The sequence below is a fragment of the Anolis sagrei genome, chromosome 1 (assembly GCF_037176765.1).
Source record: "Anolis sagrei isolate rAnoSag1 chromosome 1, rAnoSag1.mat, whole genome shotgun sequence".
In the NCBI taxonomy this organism is placed as follows: domain Eukaryota; kingdom Metazoa; phylum Chordata; class Lepidosauria; order Squamata; family Dactyloidae; genus Anolis; species Anolis sagrei.
Window position 1 is genome coordinate 42,527,750 of NC_090021.1, and position 21,496 is coordinate 42,549,245.

A 21,496-nucleotide genomic window follows, 5' to 3' on the forward strand; every position below is an offset into this window, starting at 1 on the left:
GCAAGGGGTTCCCTTTCAGGTTTTCCCCTACTAGTTTAGGTAAAGGTAAAGATTTCCCCGTGTCTGACATTGCGGGGTGGCACTCATCTCCATTTCTAAGCCGAAGAGACAGTGTTGTCCATAGACGCCTCCAAGGTATGTGGCCGGTATGACTGCATGAATTGCCATTACCCTCCTGCCAATGCGGTACCTATTGATCTACTCACATTTGCATGTTTTTGAACTGATAGATTGAAACTCAGCGCTTTAACCTGCTGCGCCACTGGTGGCTCCCTACTAGCTTAGCTGAATTAAATAGGGATGGCTCTATGCTGTGATGGGAAGCTTATGTTCCCCACTCCAGAAGCTAAATTCAAATGGGGTCAAATAAAGTGGAAATATTACTCAAAGTTAACATCGTCTCTGGAACTCTCTTCCTAGGGAGATCAGACAAACCCCACTCTCTTCATTTTCTGCAAGGAATTAAAAACTTGGTTGTTCCGTTGTGCCTTTGACTAGGCGGTTCACTTGAGAATTATCCTGGCCTTATCTAAGTTCCGGCACTTTAGTTGGCCCCTTTCCTGTACTTATGGCACTTTAATGTCCAAGGGCACTACCCTGGCAACCCAGCCCTCTGACTATTGCCCTTTCCCTCGGCTCTCCCAAGGAATCATTGCACTTACTCTGAGCCAAAACCAGTTTCAAATTGGCCAGCAAGGGTATTGTTTTTATGATGTTAATTGATTTTAATATTTTTATTATTTGTTATTGTTTTTTCTGTGTCTGTTTTATTTGTAATCCTTCGGCTTGTCCCTCTGTAAGCCGCCCTGAGTCCCTTCAAGGAAATGGAGGCGGGGTATAAAAATAAAATTATTATTATTATTATTATTATTATTATTATTATATTGTATGTATATTTCTCTTCCATTGCCAGTGAGCAAAATACCAAAGTGTTTAAAAAAAGAACATACTTGTAACATTAATTGCATTGCTACATTCTTTTTGCCACAGAGGCTTTGTGCCATAGTGAGTCAAATAATGAAGGTCCGCACACATGAGATGCAGAAAAAAATACTGCTGTCTTCCTTTTCCCCAAAAAATCTACATTACTATTGATTTTCTGTTTTACTTTTGACTCATGTACGTGAGCTTGCAGCTGATATGTTATTATTGGCTCTGCTCTCTGCAGCCCTAATGAATGGGAGTTGCTAAATTAATTAACGGGATATTCTGAATCAATGTCTGAATGTGTTCTTGTATATATTGAGAAACTGTTTCTCAGTGGAGTATCTCAGCATTCCTTATTTGATTCTGTCGGGTTTAATGAGCAGTATTGCTGACCATTACTGACCCACATGAAGAGAACATGGAAGTCCCCACTGTTCTCAGCACACTTTACAACCATGATAAAATGGAATTGCATTCTAATGCCCTTCCTCCCAGGATTTCTCACAGAGAATCTATAACACTTAAAACCAATTTCAGTTCCTGCCGAAGACAAACTTTGTAAATTTAGACAGAAAAAAATCTCTGGCTCCCTCTCATGCATTTATTGTCTTAGGGGGCAGAGAGCGGACAGATAAATAGAAAGGAGTTATCAGTATGATTCTATCAAGGGAGAAATCCCAAACGTTTAGCTCCCATATCATCGATTATCCAGAACAAAATCTGGATGGACCTAACTTGTCCATATTGTACTTGAGTCTCCTGCATAGGGGATCGGTCATTTGTATCAACACAATTTGGACAAGAAGGGCAAAGTCAGGAATTTCTTTGTTGCATCACAAAAATCCATGCAGACAGAATTTGTAGGAGCTACTTTACATCTTCTGCAATATAGACAGGCACTGATCGTTTATTTAATTTCCCTACAGTGTTTTTTAATCCTTTTTAGAACTCTTTTATCTACCTTGTCATCCAACAGTCAAACCACCTCTCCAACCAGCTTCTTGATCTATTTAAATATTATTTTATTGCTTTCATATTATTAGGTATATGTTTCTCAAAATTCTCCCCCCCCCCCTTTCTCAAGTTTTGGCAGTTGTTCAGTTTTCTGGAGTACCTCCAGAGGCTGTGGTGGTGCAACGGGTAAAATTGTTGAGCTGCTGAACTTGCTGATTGGAAGTTTAGCAGTTTGAATCCGCGAGACAGAGTGAGCTCCTGCTGTTAGCCTCAGCTTCTGCCAACCTAGCAGTTTGAAAACATGCAAATGTGAGTAGATTAATAGGGACCACCTCAGCAGGAAGGTAACAGCGCTCCATGCAGTCATGCCAGCCACATTACCTAGTAGGTGTCAACAGACAACGCAGGCTCTTCGGCTTAGAAATGGATATGAGCACCACCCGCCAGAGATAGAGGTGAATACTACCCCTCAGAGCCAGAACAGGAAGCCTTTACCTGTGTCATATTGTTTCTTGGCATTGAATGTTTACCTTTGTGTTTTTGTATGCTGGAATCCTCCCTGAGTCCCCTCGGGGAAATAGGGTGGAATACAAATAAACTATTATTATGTTATTATTGCCTTGCTTGACATGGGCAGATTTAGATCAAAAGTCATGTTTGAATTGTCATTCCAATACCAAATGAAAACAACCAAATTCTTGAAAGCTTGGTCCTCTGTATTTGAATGATCTCCTCTCTATATACATACCTGCCTGAGAATTGAGGGGTGCCTGTTAGTACGAGCAATAGATTGGGAGTTGTAACTAGTGCAAAACAGAGCAGTTACATTGCTGACCAAAATAAGTCCTACTTGCTCACTTGTAAATAAACCATCCCTTCCTTTGCTTTGAGCAAGCATTGTAGTATGCATAATTACAAAGCATCCATCCCAGCACTGGGCATGTCAACAAAAATAGCCACCTAGTAAGCTGTCCTGCCCCAGACTCCTGAAAGCAGCTCACTTTACGTTGTACACATGTAGTAAAACATAACAACAGACTGGGTTTTCTTAGACTCTGCAGAGCAAGAAACAAGTATTGGCAAATAGCATCAAAGCCTAAAAGCAGTGCTTTCACTGCTCAAGGGGCCACACTGCACATGTCAGGATCAAAACAGCTACAATGTGAGTATGTTTTAATTTTTTGTTGATGTAAACAGAGCCTAGATCATCCTAGTGCAAGGAAAGCTATAACTGACAGACTGGCCAAAACTGACACCAAGTAATTTGGCCCATGCTGTTTACCTTGATCTCTGCTGATAGATGAATCTAGGAATATTCCCTATCTAGACACTTGCTTTTTAAGGCCGGGTGCATCCAGGACATGTAACTTGCTGTATTCCTGAATATAGAAACTGTCAAACCACCTTTCTTTCTTGACAGGATTCACCTTCAATTTATTGGACTCCATTAAGGCTATTGCAACATCCAAGACTCTAAAAAGCATCTGTACAGCTCTTGCTGAATCCAACAAGATGTTTGGATAATTGTAATCATACTATTGTAGTGAATCTTTAATAACCTCATTCAACATTTAATGCTATCTCTTATAGATTTGTGGGTTAGATTCAAGCTGCGCTTTTATTAATCTGGTTTTAGGTACCTCCTGGTATTCATGGAAGATCTAATCCAGTGGTTCTCAACCTGTGGGTCCCTAGGTGTTTTGGCCTACAACTCCCAGAAATCTCAGCCAATTTACCAGTTGTTAGGATTTCTAGGCGTTGAAGATCAAAACATCTAAGGATCCACAGGTTGACAATCTCTGATCTAATCACATTGACTTCCTGCTTCAACTCTTTCTGAAATTTTCTCGTTTGAAGTACAATGTGACTTGTTTGGCTTGGAAATTTTTCCAATTTCCACTTCCATATATGTTACATTTGAATGCATCGTAATCATTTTTTCCTCTTGTTTCACACTCAAACTTCAGTCATGGTCTTCAACAGGACTTTGGATTAAATCTCCACCATGAGCTTGATGACCAACATTTGGAATTGAGTGAGAAACCTATCAAAACATAATTGCTCAAATTTAATCCTGAGCACAAACTATGATTGTGATATTGGCACTTCTCTGAACTTTACCATATAATTTGCAAATAAAATTGTGTGCACACATCCATTCATATGAGAGTGAACAGCACCCAAAAATGCATACATTAAAAGAAAATGCACAGAACTTCCTCCCCACTATATTGGAAAAAAGTGCTTGCAAAAATGTAAGTGTAGACAAAACGTGTAGACAAAAGTCCATATGTTGATGGAAATATGCAGCAACAAACATTTTTATGAGGACTTTTAAAATGTAAACTGAAAGTGAAAGACAATAAAAAGTTGAAAAGCTGAGAAATTGAAACTGCATCCTGGTGTAGCCAAAATTCACAAAACAGTGACACTTTTATCAGGCTTACCAAAAATACACAAACTGCATTATACAAGCTTTACTGACTTCTTCTTCAAGCAAAGGTGTTACAAATTGTACAAGAGAAGTAGACTCAGATCCGACATTCATCCATCCTAGGGAATGGGACAGTTATATGGAGAATATAAGGGATGAGATTTGTTAAGTAATTAATCTGTATATTGAAAAGACTATTTGATGGATTCAGTATGTAAAGAATAAGTCTGCCATTCTCTCTGTTGTTATGGAAAATGGTGAGCCTGAAGAGGTTCCTTTTTACATTGAGGTTATCCACGTGAGCAGGAATCTTAATGCCCTAGCATATACGCTCACATGGAAAGCCTCCACGTGAGCAAGAACCTGTCTTCCCCACTCACTGCCTTGAATGAGATAAATGATACTAAAAGAGGGTGGGGCTAATGCTCCCATATTTGCATGTTAAATACAATTGGGTAAAGTAATTCCTGAATAGGGCTTCAATCTAGTGTGGCTGTGAACATTGTCAAGAGTGTTCATCGCCTGGTCTATATGTAAACAGATTGCATTCCTTTTTGTACTTGGTGTAAAGTTGTTTGGAACTAATTCAAAATAACCTAAATGATATTTTAATTAGTTTAATCAAATGCACCTGTTTCTGTTCATCCAACCTTTTAGCACAGAGGAGATTACCAAACACAATCGTAATGCTGAAAACCATAAGCGTGATGAGTAATTTGTACATCACCTGACCACCCGGAACTACATCAGGTAGTCTTTTTCTTTATAAGTAGATACCTGAAGAAGTAAATGTAGAAACAAAATACAAGAAGTCTTAAGACTTACAAGTGATTGTCATATATGCTAGTCAAAGAACCACTGGATAAAATCTGCAAGAAAATAAATGTATATCACAAGGATGAACAAAATGTGATGACATTGTAGGTCAATGAAGACTGAGAAACCCGAAACAGGACGACTTAATAGGCTTTTCCATTTCTCACCTTGTTTGACTCTACACATTGTGTTTCCTTCCTGAGCTGAATTATCCATCCAAGGTCATGGTTGTCCTTCCACAGATTCCTGCACTGGTATCTTGCCATTTTCAAAAGAGTAACTTAAGAGTTGCCTCATACTTTGGATTTTTAGAGCACTGAATATGGTTGAGAAAATGAGGTGCAGTGGGAAAATGCATTGCAATGCATAAAAAGCTAATTTGTAAAATCCAGAGTGTAATAAGAAAGTCCTGTTACAAAGGCAACAAGCTAGCTGAAGGCTACTTAGCCTAATAAGCTTAGCATCTTATTTGGGGTTGGCATCTGTTACGGCAGAAGCAAGATACACAAGTGCACTTAATCCACTAGTTCATTTGAAACGCAACAGAGCTTTTGCATTACTGGTTTGTGTCTAAAGGGGAGATTGTTGAAGAGAAGATTATGCTGCATGCCTTTGTTAAGGAATATACTAAGAAAAATGGAATTGTATAACAGCCAATAAGTCAACTCTTCAATTTTGGGGCTCTTCATGATGAGAACTTCCACCGAAATGACAACACCTAACATCAGCTGAACCTGTAAGTTCCATTTCATTTCCCCAATTAAACTGGACATTTTTCAGTAGTGCAGGAAGCTAGGAAGTGGGAGCAAAATGGGCTGTACTCCTTCACGTAGCGATATTGCTAGCCATCATGCCAAACATGGTATCCTGCCAATTGATTCAGGAAGTGAAAACTTCTCACTTCCATCGCTGATCAAAAACTCCTCTTCCTATGACTTAGAAGATGTATGTGAGAGAAAGGCTAGAGTTAAAGATCACATTTTGGAAAATTCATCAGATGAGGACAGAAATACTAATTTCCAGTCGTCATTTGAGGATCCTTCACTACCAGACCTTGACCAAGAAGAGAAGGAAACTGAAATGATAGTTTCAGAGACTGAGGTAGCCATATCTGAACTGATAGATTCCGACAAACATATGGCAGAGGATATTAAGGTCAAAAGACAAAACTCGTGTGCTTCTGGGGAAAAGGACTTTACCCTGGAAGACAAAAATGAAAGTGGTGAAAAACCAAATGCAAAGAAAGTGAAAAAGCAAAAGAGCAACAGGCAAGGAAAACAAGGCCGTAATGGCAAAACTAAAGAAAAATCTTGTTTACCTGTAAGTGAGGCTGAGAAAAAGGTGGATTTCCCAGATCTTCTTGTTAAGGCTCATCAGAATGCTTATGGCTATCTGAACCCAAACCTTTCCAAATATGAGGTCATTTTGTGCATGGCCAACCAGGCCACTGAAACACAATTAATTGTGCAACAAATGGTAAGCTTCTTACTTTTTCGTTTTGATGAAATCAACCATCTCTTGGAAGAAATTGCCCAAGATGGAGAAAGTTTATTGAAAGAAGTGGGAGGGAATCTAGCTTGGCCAGCGAGTAAAGGGGACCCGAAAGAGCAACCAGATCTCTTGCAGCAGTTGTTACAGTACACAGTAAACAAAATGCAACTGTTAAATGGAACTGTGGCCTCCTTAACCTCTGATGCCCTAGAAGAGTCTTGTAGCTTTTTCTTTAATGCTGGCTGCAATTTAGAAGAAAAACTGAAAGCCAAACATGGTTTTGATGAACGCTTGCTCAGGATGATAAAACTCCTTGAAGCATCTGCACTTGGACCCTCTCATCCTCACCCTGATGACATGACTCTTTATTCTGAAGACAGTGGAATAGGTATTGATAGTGAATCAGTCAAGGACTTGCACTTTGTTGAAAAGCAGGGAATGCAAACAAATTATGACTCTTGTTCACATGTTCATCTGTCTGCAAGTCAGACTAAGAAAACAGGAGAAAACCAGTGGTCATCCAATTCCATGTTTGCCACTACCAGGTCCCATGACTGTGCACTGGAAAGACAATTTAAAGATATATTTTACCCACCTGCACTTGCCAAGAATGTAATCCCATCTTCAGGCATAATGCCAGAAAATATAGTTAACCACGTCCAACTTCAAAACATCATCAAACCTCCTTTTAGCTCTGTACACTGTGGCTTTCCTAATAAGGGTGACTGTTTTAAAGTGTGTGAATCACCCAATGCATCTTCCACAAACAGTGATGATAATACCTTGTCTGAAGAAGAAGGTGACAATATAGGTCTGTCTAAGCAGGACCAGAATGCTTTCCCTAAAAGACGAGTGTCTCTACCTGCAACAACAGATAGCAAACAAAGGCTTTCTACCAAACGACTAGATAGCCCCGAGAATGAAGAAATTATACTCAAGATGAAAGATGCCATAAGTGAAAAGATCAAATTTGTCCCTGGCAAATCTGGGAAGAAGGAATGGATGGAAGATGAAAATGGAAAAGGACCATTGAGACCAAGAACATCAGCTGGGAGTCAGAAGTCTCACATTAAACAAAAAAGATCAAGGTCTGAAGAGTCTCTCAAAAGTCATACTGAGGACCCAACTCTTCTGGAACTTCAAAGGACTCAAAAAGGACTCAACAAAAGACTGGAGATGTTTTACACACTTAATGGAAACAAAGAAGCACACAAGAAGTTGATATACCTGAACTTAAAAGAACCATCTGACTTGCAAGATTCTGAGCATGTTACTCATAGATCATCTACTAATAAATTGAAGGCATCACTTGCCAAAAACTTCAATATATTGCCAAATCAAGATAAGGTGCCTGTGTTTAGGCAAGATCAAAATGCCATTATTCCTTCACTTGATGAATGGAAATGTAAGCGAGATCAGATGTCTAGGAAAGAGAATGAGGCTCCTGGGACACAGAAGTTAAATAGTGTTGGTTGTGCTCCACCTCGTAAATCTGTTAAAACATTAATCGAAACCTTCTGTCCTTCTGATAACCTTGTGAAACCTGCAAATTTAAGAACTTTGGGCCCAATAAAATGTATCAGAAGGTTTGGACTTCCAAGCATTACTCCCAATCTCCCTCTTCCTAGAGGGCTTGTGCCTTTAAATCACAAACACAGAGTTTCACCATTAGGAGATATAAATTGTCAAAACAGCAGTCCAACAAACTCTATTTTTGATACAACTGGTTCACCTGAACTTGCAAATGGAAGCGACACAAATGAAAATACTGATGATGACGATAATGATGACGCCAGTGATGTGGAAAATTTGCCCCCACCTCCTCCTGAAATGTTAGTGGACATCTCATCTCATTCAACAGGATCTTCAGAAGATGGAGGAATAGTAAAAAAGTCTTCAAATGTTGCCAAGAAGACAGCCCAAAAAAATGAACATTACAGCACAAAGAAAAGAACTCACATTTCTCCACGGATGAAAGCTTCTTTATGTCCCATTAACTTGTTACCAAGTAAGAATCTCAACAATCCTAATCTCATTATCAGCAAAGCACCCAAAAGTGCTGGAGTGGATTCCGTGCCTAGAAAACATTCTGTGGAGTTGGATTCTACATCTTGTTGCTATCAAGAGACCCTATTAGCATCTGAAAAGGACAATGAAATGAAAGAAACTGCAGAACTGTATAACCAATCATGTAAAATAATACCTCTCCAAAACCCCGAAGAAATGTCAGAACAGAATGGAAGTGATGCATTTTCTGCTTTGGCTCAAAGGCGAACCTCTCCTGATTCACTCAGAAAAGGTGAGAAAACAACAGGTTTTGTCAGGCGAGTGTCACCAGCAAGAACATCACCTTCCTCACCCACTGGTGAGAAAAGGCTCCCGAGCCCACCACTACATCACAGACTCAATAGTCAGGCTTCTTCACCTACTATTTCACGGCAGCCTAGTCCTCCAGCAAACCACAGGGTTTCAAGCCCCCCAGTCCAAAGGAAACTGCCTTCACCACCAACCCAACAAAAACTTTCTAGCCCTCCTGTGCTACGTAAACAGCAGAGCCCTCCAACCCGACGGAAAGGGTCCAGTTCTCCAGCCCATCGCAGAGAGACAAGCTCACCTCCTTTCTCAACTACACCTTCCCCACCTGCTTCTCCCTCTCGGTTGCAGAAAGGATTACAAAACAATACTGACTCTGGTGATGAGCAGCAACTCGCTTCCCCAAAGATTGTCAGCAATGCACACTCAATATTTTGTCTAGCCTCATCCTCTTTATTTGAAGCCAAGCCAGTGTTGTCACCACAGGGCTTCACATCAGAGGCTGTTACAAACAACCCTAAAGTATCTGCATTTCCACGGAGAAACAGTGCACAACTCAGGCAGTATGGGGACCTGCAGAGAAAATCAGCATTTGGTGCTGCCATTCCCCAGCCTTTTGTTAAAAGGAGCTTCTCTGACCGGCGACCGGGATTCCCAGTTCCAATACCATCTTTTGCTGCACCTGGTGGTGAGCCTGTGCTTAGCCAAATAAGGTAAGAAATGTGCTTTTCAAAAGTTTTTGTATTTAGTTGCATCACCTGGTTTTAAGATAGAGACTGTTAACTACCTTGCCTGTTACACTGATACCTGCATCACAAGAACATCTTGATCACAAGATTATAAAAGAAGCACCAGCCCTCTCTACTCTCTCCACCATGGCACTACTTCTGGCCTTCTTTAATGCCTGGGCAGGGAAGTGGCAGTGGCGGCTAGGGCAGCTAGTCCTTTCCCCACATAATAGCTTCAACATATATATGTGTCATATCAAAATCCATAATTTTGACCACAAAACATCCCTTTGACATATTCATGGGTGACATATACATGAGTATATATGGTATATGCTACTACTCTGATTTGTTCCGTCCCCCTGAAGTAGCATTCTATATAACATCACTGATTAAGAAGTCCAACACCAAGGCTTGATAAGTTGGCAAGAATGCTCTTAGTGCCTTACACTGAATTAATGCTGTGTTAAACTGTAAGGCAGATTGAGGAGCAATGCATAGTGGCAACAGAGGAATCAAAAAGTCATCTCCATTGCCAAAGAAAGCTGTCCTACAGGCTGAGGAGCTGGAAGGATAGTTTTCTCTCATCAAAGAAAAGTCTCCCTGTCATTACAGCACTCACCATTAGTTTATCCTTCCTCTAATGAGACAGACAGACAGCTACACCATCATGCTTATACAAATATAAATATAGTGGCTAGTGGTTTCCCAGCTCCTGTCTATTTGGACCAGCTTGCTTTCTTCCACATGGTATTAAAGGTGAGTCAGCCATTACGTGTGGGTGTGAGAAATCCGGGTTTCCTAATCCCTCCTCACCTACGAAGCTGCCTAGGTGGCCTCATTTAGCAAGTATCCTGTTTGACAAAATAATTCTGGGGCTAGAACCCTATCTGAACTTCTTGAAGGAATAGTATGAAATACATATAATGATTTCATGATCAAAGATGAAAGAGGGGTATAGCTATGGGTAGACAAAATGAAAATTCTGCCTCACTTCAAATAATTATTTTCTTCAATCCCCAATTTGCTGGCAGAGCAGTAATTTAAAATTTCAGTCAAGCATTTAGAACTACATAAGACATACCCATATTAAGTCTGGATCAATATGCAAAAGGATACTGTAGCACCTTTGAGACTAATTGAAAGAAAGAAGTTTGTAGCATAAGCTTTCATAGATGGAGTCAACTTCATCAGATGCATGGAATGAAGTTGATAGAGACAGCCATTTATACCCATGAATGAGCAGGCATGTGTGTGAATAGTAATAGAAAGGCAAAACTTGTAGATATGGTGATGAAGTGACAAGTTCAGTTATAATTGATTGCTTTTGGGGAAGAGAGTTGGAGAAAATATATTGCCTATCACCAAAATGAGTAAGCAACCAAGTGAATGGTGGAGGGATTCTATGCAATGTAGTCTGACACTGGCTGAGAACCAGAAAAGAGTTTTGATAAAAGACGGAAGAGAGCCCCCAAGAGGCTGAGATGTTAACTAGTGTTATAATATGTGTAGTGTGCCAGGAAACAAATGTCAATGCCAATGGAGTTTGTATAAATCTGCTTATTCTTCTTCCAATTTCCTTATGAGGCATGGGTTTTGTTTTGTTTTTGGCTCAAGGACAGCTGCTCTGGGGACCTATAATATGGAATATCCCCCAATAACCATTGTTGAAACCAAACTTATCACATTATTACTCACAAGTTTTGCATTTCTATTATTATTTACACATACATATTTGTTCATTCATGGGTATAAACGTCTATCCAAAACCACTTCATGCATCTGATAATATAGGCCCAATCGACAAACCTTTTCCTCACAGTCTCAAATGTACTATAAGATCCCTTTGCATTTAAGAATACAGTTTAAGTATCCAATGAAAACAGAGAATCAAAGTTACCAAGGGTATACAGACTAGCAAATGTAATTAATCTATGGGTAAATTATTTTTAATGGTTCACTATTTGCAATGCTAGAAATTTGAAGATTGTACAAAAACTTCATGTGGGGATTTTATTTTGGAGGAGAGAGTGCCTTCATTTTGACCCTTTTGCTACTTTTGATGGAAGTTTTGTTCATTTCTCCAACAGATAAAAACTTTTTGGCCCAGACAAATTCATCTTAGTTAGCTTTATTTCTACATTGTATTTTTTATTAACCAACCATACATTGTTCAACAAACTGCTAGGATGCACAGCACCCTAGAATTTTGAAAATAAATAAAAACGTTTCCAGTTGACCTCTAAAATGGTTTGGAAGAAGTTGCCCCCTTGGGGTTCCCCACCCCAATTTTAACTGAGGAAGCACCACAATTGAAATTTAGTTTCATAACAAATGAATATATGGTAATAAGATGCTAAAGCCATCCATTCCAGAGAAGCCGTACGAGTCTGTTCTGGAAATCAACAGTGACATCCTACTATTACTTTCTTATGAACGGCTTCAACCTATGTGCTTTCTGCTTAAATCCAATTTTCTAAGCTCAGCATTTACCCTCTCACATTTTGGGTACAAAATATGTGTGCAATATCAATCGCTTCCATGAGTTACTGGAATGATGAATGTTAAAAAGAGTTCCACAAAGGCATGTGAAGGGTGAGAATGATGGAGCGACTCTTCCATTTCTAGATATTCTCTTAAGCCTTAAGGCATTCATGTCAGCATGTGGCAGTGTGGAAAGTGGCTGTTAGACTGAGCGCCTCTTCACAAACAGCACTCAGAGATGTTTTGTTCAAGTCAATATGAGATTATTATCTAAAAAATAATCTTAGAGATAATAGTCAAGATTCTCCAACAAGGAGATGGAATGTGATCTTGCACTCAAGTTTTGAGACAGTTGTGCTTTAGTTAATCATAACATTGTGTAATAGAATGTTCAAATGATGTAAACACTAATTCACATTGGCAGCATGTGTTCATCTGTGCCTCTGCATACTTGAACTGGTCAAAAAAGTACCACCAGGTGAGAACGCAAACTGCATGCCAAATCATGCAGTAGATCCAGCCTCTGAGGCATATAGTATTTGCCCTGTATCTCTCAGTACTTTACAGCATTTTTGCATCTCATCCTTCTCTTCCACCAATAAAGCTGAATAATACTATAACATCTATGGGGTGGTATCACTGCACTGGGATTTTCCTTTCTTTGAAAATGGCAGCCAATGAAGTCAGTTTAGGACATGGCATCGCAACATGCATTATTTTGTAAGGTTGATGGAGAAGAAACAAGACTATATTGGCAGCCATACAGCAGGCCTTTGATGTCCACTGAGGTTTGGTTCTAGGACTCCAAGTGTATAAAAATGTGGATGCCCAGGTTTCGTTATATACATTGACATAGAGAAAAAATGTCCCCAGTTTGAAATGGCAAATTAAGCTTTACTTTTTGGATTTTTTTAAAAAAATTCAAGCCATGGGTGATTAAATTTGTGGATGCAGAATCTATTACTACAGGGGGACAACTGTACTTGTAATATCCAGTTATATTCTGAGCTAGTTTGGTTGTAAGAGAGAAGAGAGAGAAAGAGAAAGCAGTTCTGTTCTTTATTCATTTATTCTGGGAAGTAAGAGAGGGCATCAAAATCCTCTGATCTTAACCATGCTTTGTTCTATATTTGATTTTAACAAAGCCCTGTGCATATTGGATCCAGCCTTTCAGTATGTTAGCAAATAGGAGACTGAAGTAAAGTGCACGGGGTTGTTATCCCAGAATAACCAGTTATGTAAACAAAGCTGATATCAGTTTTCTGCTAGGCACTTGCTCACTCTTCCTTCTAACTTGCATTCGTAAAAGAGAAATGTGTCACAACCTCAATTAGCATTCCAGTGTCTCTCGTAGTTTCTTAAGTCCCCAAGGGATGGGCTTTTGGTGTTTTAAGCTGTGTGAGTAGCAACCATCTGGTCATGTAATAGGAAGGGGGTGCTACATACTGAGTTATTTTGCTCTCCCAAGCCTGGCCTTTGGCTGGAAATCAACCCTGAGGGGCACTTTTCACAGCATGAATGCTCTCTTCGTACAAATCCCACTAATCTATAATAGGATTTGTGCATATGTAATAGGGAAAAAAGTTAATTTTAGTCCATTGATGAATATCAGATTAAAGAATTTCCCATTGGGTAACAGCTGGGATAGAAGCTTAGAGGAAATATTCTTCAAATATTTCATGCAACTCAAGGCCATGGATTTGATTTAGCGATTTGGACCCAAGCAAAGTTTCATTTCTGAATCCCTCCAAAGTACAGATAGATTTGTATGGAATCAGCAGGGACTCTAATATTGTTTTTAAAGAGGATCAACATTGGCAGGCAAGTTGTTCATAATTTTACTTGCTTGCAGGTACTCACAGGGGGTGGGGGGATTGCTTTCCCCATCCATTCTTCTGCAAATATCCTTAAACGTGAAGGCTCTTACAAGCCTAATGTGTACTTAGAAGTGCCCCCCATCCCTTGAAAGTTCAGTGTAGCTTACTCCCAAGTCAGTTCTCTTAGAATAGATAGCAGGCTTCCTTTATTATTCTTAGCAGGGCACAATAACAATCGTAGTTTAATATTTTAATACATGCTGGTTCATTTAGTAAATTTCCGAGGCTCGCAGTCTTGGTGATCCAATTCTACCTGATCATTACGTCTTTCACCTACCCAATTTTAGAGGTACTCAAATCTACCTGATCTTTTTTCTGGAGTCCATGGGATCATGACCTCATTGGGATTTTCCCATATAGTGTCATGATTATTCCACATATGCAGGACAGCAATCTTGAACCTACTTAACTGGGAGCTTGATTCTGCATACACATGTAGAAGCTCACCTTGCTATATGATACAATGATCAAGGAGGGGATAACGGTCTTCTAGATGTTGTTGGGCTACATCTGCCCAACATTTCTCACTATTAACTGTTCTGATAAATTGTTCTGGTAGTTGTATTCCAGCAATTTCTTGAGGCTTGCATGATGTCCAGCCCTGTGCTAAATGTTTTCTAATTGTTTAAAAATTAATATTGCTTTTATACAATTGACTCCCTAGGCCCATTTGTACAAAATTAAGTTAAAAGCATTCAAAAATATTTAGTATTATTGTTCTACTGTTAACCGCCATGTCAAAATTCTATGGGATACTGGAGGAGTTCTTTGGCTAAGAACTATAAATGCCCCTAACTAAACTTCTAATCCTAAGATTCAGTTAGATGGAACCATGGCAGCTAAGTGGAAGCTTGACGCTTTAATTATATAGTGTGAATGGGCCCTAAGCACCACATCTCCGGATCTATATAAAAGTAGAACCTTAAATCTTGACATGTAACCAAAAATAAATACAGCGTTCTCTCACTTATTGTGGGTGTTACGTTCCAGGACCACCATGATAAGTGAAAATCACTGATGTTCTGTCGCCGCTGGACCTGAAATGAAGTGCTTTTAAGAAAGGATGTATGGCTTGAATCCAGCGGGAAGCCAGGGGGCCCAAAAAGGAGCCTTTAAGGAAATTTCCCTCATTAAACAGTCTTTAGGAGGCTTGAGCTTAAATATAACAGTCTTTTATTGATGAACAAACAGGAATTGTAAAGCTTTCTTGGCAAAAAAAAAAACCAGTTCTCTCAAACTTGTCCACAGGGAACAGGCACTATCTTCAATAACTTTGTTCAAAGGAAAATTCCCCTTTCTAGCTCCTCCCAGGCTACTGTGAACGTAAACCTGACTGATTTGAATCCACTACCGGCTGAACTGTGTCTCAAAACCGAGCAGACGTACCAGCAGGCCTGTAGTCTCTTAGCTGGAGATCTTGACAATTAGAGCTGTTATTCCCTCCGGAATTCCTCAGGGCTGTAAGGCTGTTTCCCCAGAACCTTTGGGAATCTTTAGAGGCTCTTAAGACTGTTCTCCCCCGGGAAGTCTTAAGGGACGAAGCCTTTGTACAGGAGGGTGTCTGTATACATCCTCTGCATTGACTTCCTTTGCTGAGACTAACTGAAAAATGGCCCCTTCCCTCCAAGAAACCCAGAGAGGGGCGGGACCATGGATTCTAACTATTATTGACAGGTGGCTTGCCCTATGAATGCAGCCAAAGGAAGCCACCTGCAACTTAGGACTATGAACAAACACTCAGTGCAAAACACAAAATTGAAGCCCCTGGAACAACCGTTCCAGAACACCCCTGGCCTAGATTTCTCAATGATGAGAAATCTACACTAGAAAATTGACAAATCTGATTTGGCAATAAACAATTGCCCCTTCAATAACAACACAATATCACAAATTAGTCTGTGCAACACAGAAACATTGCCATTTTGGCACACTCTTAGCTTTACCTTCCTTACCAATCCGTCCGGACTTGGCAAGGTCTCTGAAACTTTGGCCAAAGGCCACTTGAAGCAGGGTAAGGATTTGTCCTTCAGCAAAACAATGTCCCCAACTTTGAGGTTGGGCTTAGAGTCTTTCCACTTTCTGCGACTCTGGAGTTGAGCCAAGTACTCTGCCTTCCAGATTGGCAAGAGTTTGAGTTTTTCCCCAGAGTGCTTTGTAAGACCCTTTGGGGACAGGGTACATAATCTCCTGCCATTCAGAAGTCTTTTGAGTCAAAATGGAAGCAGGAGTGAGAAGCTGTGGAATGTCTGAGTCTGTGGTGATGGGCACCAATGGGTGGCTATTTACAATGGCTGTCACCTCCGCCATTAACATGACCAAAACATCATGGGTCAAATTCTTACACTCTAAAAACATAGCATTTAAAATCTTTCTACACAAACCAATCATATGTTCCCACCCCCCACCCCCACCCCATGTGAGACGCATGCGGTATATTAAACAACCATGTAACCTTTTCTGCATTCAAAAGGGTAGAAGTATCCATACACTCAATCGCCTCAAGCCCAGGCCGGATGAGGAGAAGAGCAAAGGAGAAGAAAATGAAGAGCACCCCTGAGCACTTTCAGTAGGCATCGACAGTGCAGCAGCAGCAACTCCCTCCTCCTCCGCCTCTTTCTCCTCCTCTTCCTCAGAGAAAGAGGCAGAGGAAGAGGGAGTAGCTGCTGCTGTGCTGTCACCGACTGCTGCAAGTGCTTGGGGGCTCTCTTCTTCTTCTTCTTCACTCTTTGCATCTGTCCTGGGCTTCCCAAGGGGCCTCCAAGGAAGAGGAGGAGGAAGAGGCAGAGGAAGAGGGAGTTCCTGCTGCTGCGCTGTTGCCACCCGCTGCAAGTGCTCTTCTTCTCCTTTGCTCTTCTTCTAATCTGAACTGGGCTACGGGCTTCCCGTTGAGCAAGTTCTTCCTGGCCCAGTAGCAGCTCAGTTGAGGCCTGTGCTCACCCTCTTCCGCTGCCACCACCGCCTCCTCCTGGCCCGAAGGGAGCAAGGCCCCGCTGCCTCCTGGGGTTCCAGCATCCTCCAGCCCCACTATTTGCCAGTGCCTGGTTTCCCCTCCCCTCCTCCTCTTCCTCCTCCTCGTGGCTCCTGAGGGGGAGGAAAAACCCGCGAAACAGCGAGTCTGCAAAAAGCTAACTGCGAAGTAGCAGGGAACACTGTATCACCAGTATTTTCTCTGAATTGCAAAACACTGGTTGATGGAAAAGGGCATTCACATTTAAGTCTTCATACACTATGATTCTGTACAAGTTAAGAAAGTCATAGATACATGTGGAATTGTAAAGCAACCCCCCCCCCCCGAAATTCTCATGGTGGTCTGCGAGAAGGCCTTATTGGTACATTATTTAAACTGTTATGTTATTCATATCATGATCTGATCACCATGCTCAATGTATCCCATATGCATGGAGGTATTGGGGTAACGATACAAAAGGTTTGCTAGGGTAGACCCTCTTTCACTCAGACTCAGCCCCCCACCCCCGAATCAAACTCAGCTCCCCCCAAAACAAAATTCTGGCTATGGGCCTGCCTGAGGAGTTCATTATTTTTTAAAAAAAATCATCTAGATATGCAGAGACTTTTCAATACAGCCTAATCTATGCACATTTGCTTGTAGATTGGGATATACTGGTTGATTTATAGACCTATCCTTATTCATAGATTCTACATCCATAGATTCAAAGAACTATGGCTCAAATATGTTCAAAAATATATAATTCCAAAAGATAAACCTTGATTTTGACATTTTATACTAGATTGGAATATACTAGTTGATTTATAAGCCCTCTCTGTTAATAGATTCTACATCCATGGATTCAAAGAACTATGACTCAAATATTTTCCAGGACTTGAGCAGCTACAGATTTCTATATCCATGGGGGAGTCCTGATATGAAGAACCCACTGTATGTCTAACAACCTCATCACATTGAACATGGATCCAGACAAAACAGATGCTTGCCATCAGAGGTTGTAATCCGGGGGTGGAGGTGTGTCAACCAGTTCTGGATGGGGTTACACTTCCCTTGAAAGACTGTGTTCACAGATTGGGAGTGTACCTGGATCCATCTCTCCAAATGTCATCCCAGGTAGACGCAACAGTCAGGAATACTTACTACCAGCTTCAGCTGATATGCCAACTGCGCCCCTTCTTAGATTTGAAGGACCTAAAGATGGTAGTGCACATGCTGGTAACCTCAAGGGTTGGACTTCTGCACTGCACTTTACATTGGGCTACCTTTGTACCAAGTTCAGAAATTCCAGTTTGTTCAAAATATGGCAGCCAAATTGGTTACAGGAACATCCAGTGGTGAGCATATTACACGCATACTAAAGTCACTCTACTGGCTGCAAATTAGTTTTTGGGCAAAGCACAAAGTGTTGATTTGACCCTTAAAGCTCTACATGGACCTGTAGGGTCCAGGTTACGTACAGGATTGTCTTTTCCCATACAATCAACACTTAGCTCCTCTGGGGAGGAGCTACTCCAGCCTGTCAGAACTCGACTGGCAACTGTCACCCAGAGGATCTTTTCATTGGTCACCTGAAGACTATGGAATGACCTGCCAGAAGAGAGCTGACAACTAAATGAGCTATCAGAACCATCTAAAGACTTATCTCTTCTGGCAGGCCTGCCCAGTCAGTTTTAATCATGAATTTTAACTTTGAGTCTTATGTTTTAATCTTGCATTAGTTTAACAATAACTTATTCTTTTATTTAAAAAAAAACCTGTCATGAGGGGTCTACTATTAATTGTTTGCCTCTTAGTTGCAGTTGTACTTCACTTTTAAAATATGAGTATTAAGTGGTTGCCTTTAACCAGCTCATTTTCTAACTGTGTATTATTTTGAATCAATGATTTGTGGAAACTCATATGTGGATTTGTATATAAAGTATATCCCTTACGGGGTGAAGCTCATTTGCAACTAGCTCTGTTTTGGGGAGTTTTGCTTTCCAGTGAACACTTCCCTCAGGGCTGAAGTCTCCCCACCCTTGTTTCACACCTGGTACTGAAGTCTTCTTTTTGTGGCACAAAATTTAGCTGATTTTTTTCAGGCTTGTGATAATAATTTTTGGCCCCTTCAGGGTTTCTTTTAATGAGGCTTTGAAGTGGTGTGAAAAAAAGGAAATTAAAAGCTGCATAGTTTCTTCTTTGCACAGTAATAAACAATTTAGGTTGTCCAAAGTGTGCTGCTACTAATCTTTAATGGATTATCATGTTGCAATTATAATTTCATTGTTGGAAAAGTTACACTTCATCTGCCTTTTTCTCTCTACAGCCTGGAAGATAGCTCTCAAAGAGGCGGGGAAGGTCTAAATACATGTTTCCCAGATGGCAAATCATTTCCTCATTCTCAACTCTACATTGTGGGCCAAGGACTCCATAAAGACTGAATGGAGATGGTAAGCTTGAGAGGTGGAGTCTACAACTCAGGATTGACAATCTTTGCATACAGCCATTCTTATATAGAGGCCATGCCTCATAATCAATATTGTTAGGAGCATTACTGTCTCCTTTTTAGACTGAATTCTGATCATTGGAAAGTTCTGAAATTCAGTTTGGGCAATTCTCTACTCAAACAAACAAGACTATGTATGAACCAGGACCCAAATGACAATTCAGAATGTGGTGAGCTGCAGGGAACTTGTGAACCACAAGAAAGTGTCTCCAGAGTGAAATATTGGATTTTCTTGAGTGATCCACTCAACTGATCCACTCAATCATCCACTCAATTTTAACTGCCAGAAAAAAACTGCTGCAGGAAAAGCTGCTGACCAGAGGGTTAGCAGTTTGAAGCCGTGAGTTGGGATAAGCTCCTGACTGTCAGCCCTAACTTCTGCCAACCTAGCAGTTCAAAAGCGTGTAATGTAAGTAGATCAATAAGTACCACCTTGTTGGGAAGGTAAAAGGGCGCCCCACGCAGACAGGCCACCAAAAAGATCTGAGATGTCTATGAACAGCAGGCACCTCGGCATGGACAATGGAACAAGAGCACTTCCGCATGGCTGGAGTTAAGCATCTCCTCCAGAGGCCGGAAATAAAAAGGAAAGGCCTTTACCTTATCTGTTTATTGTATGTTGTTGTTTGTTGTATAAAAGGCATTGAATGTTTGCCTTATATGTGTACTGTAGTTTGCTCTGTGTCCCTCTGAGGAGATAAACCAGAATATAAATAAAGTGTATTATTATTGTTATTAAGCAAAAGAGGCAAAGACAAGAAAAATAAAACAATATTCGAAGACAATATTGTCATTGGTTGCACCAGTGTGTATGTGTTAAAGCAGAATTGGGGCCCTTATCATTCTCCCAATGTGTGGACTCTGTTCATGACCTCAGGAATGGCTTCTATTTGCAAATGAAAGTGAGTAAAGCAGACATTTGTAGTATAGGAAGATATCACACATTGAAGCAGTACACCCAGAACAGATCTTGTGCCCAATACAATTAGGTTTGTAAATATTTGCTTATTTTATTCCTGTATGTTAGAACAAATAATTAGAAAAAACTTTTTCCTACTGGCTACTCTTTTGTTGCACATTTTGCAACTATTTCCCACATCGTGAGTTTTTTTTAAAAATGTGCAAAAAGAATTTTCTCTGCAGAAAAGCCCATTAGGATTTGTGATTTTTTTTTCCAGTGAAACACATTTCTGCACAGAAAAATTACAATGCTCTATCTTTGTCTTTTGGATACAAATGATGAAATTCAAGCAATAGCTAAGTATATTATAACTGAGTATTCCGCTTATTTGCACAGAGCTTTCAGTGGTCTCAGTAACATCAATGGGAATGAGAAATAAATAGCCAATGACAAATCATGTTAATTAAGTGGTGGATACTAATTAATTATAATGACTATTAAATCTGGCTCTTTTTGCAAATTTTGTTTTTCTTTCTCCCAGTGGATGAAATAAGTACCATATAAATTAATTGTTTTCATACTTCTGTATCTGCATATAAAATTTCATTCAAATTAAAGCAAAAGTGTCACATAAAGTGGGATCTTTTGGAAGCACTAAAAAGTTTTTAGAGTGGATTCAGAATACAATAAAAAACACATCTGTTATCCTGTTCTTCTCTTCCATAATTAATTGTATTAATATTGAGATGATTAAGAATGATATGTTGAAGAAAGAATAAAGTGTTTTCATTAAAATATATGACTTGTATGTATATGATTTGTTTATGATATATGGCTTACAAGCATCATACTAGCTGGATACATACTCAGTGGTGATAATGACTATGGCAAGCTAATATACTTGGAGGGCCATTGCAGAAGATTGATTTTACAAGTAATGAAAAATTGTAATGTGTAGGCGGTGTAGTTTATTACTTGCTTGTTTTCAGAGAATAGTAATCAAAATACATATGTTTTCCCCTTTTTGTACCAATCTGTTTTATATGTTTGGAGCTTTTAAAATTGTAATATTTAAAAGGTTGTTTTACACAGCTCTTTATACATATATATTGTGAACA

At 40.0% G+C, this 21,496-nt stretch overlaps 1 protein-coding gene across 1 annotated transcript; it reads left to right on the forward strand.

The window, feature by feature from the left end:
• The first annotated feature begins 5,524 nt into the window (after positions 1-5,524).
• PCARE (photoreceptor cilium actin regulator) lies at positions 5,525-21,496 on the forward strand. Its single transcript, XM_060754125.2, has 2 exons — positions 5,525-9,648; positions 19,298-21,496. The coding sequence occupies exons 1-2, from the start codon at positions 5,942-5,944 to the stop codon at positions 19,410-19,412; spliced, it is 3,822 nt and encodes a 1,273-aa protein (XP_060610108.2). The 5' UTR covers positions 5,525-5,941; the 3' UTR covers positions 19,413-21,496.

Bases quoted from the DNA above. Each gene is read 5' to 3' on its own strand.
- PCARE (XM_060754125.2), top strand. From the start codon at position 5,942: ATGGGCTGTACTCCTTCACGTAGCGATATTGCTAGCCATCATGCCAAA. The intron at 9,649-19,297 runs GTAAGAAATGTG...TTCTCTCTACAG, and splicing joins CCTGTGCTTAGCCAAATAAG to CCTGGAAGATAGCTCTCAAA.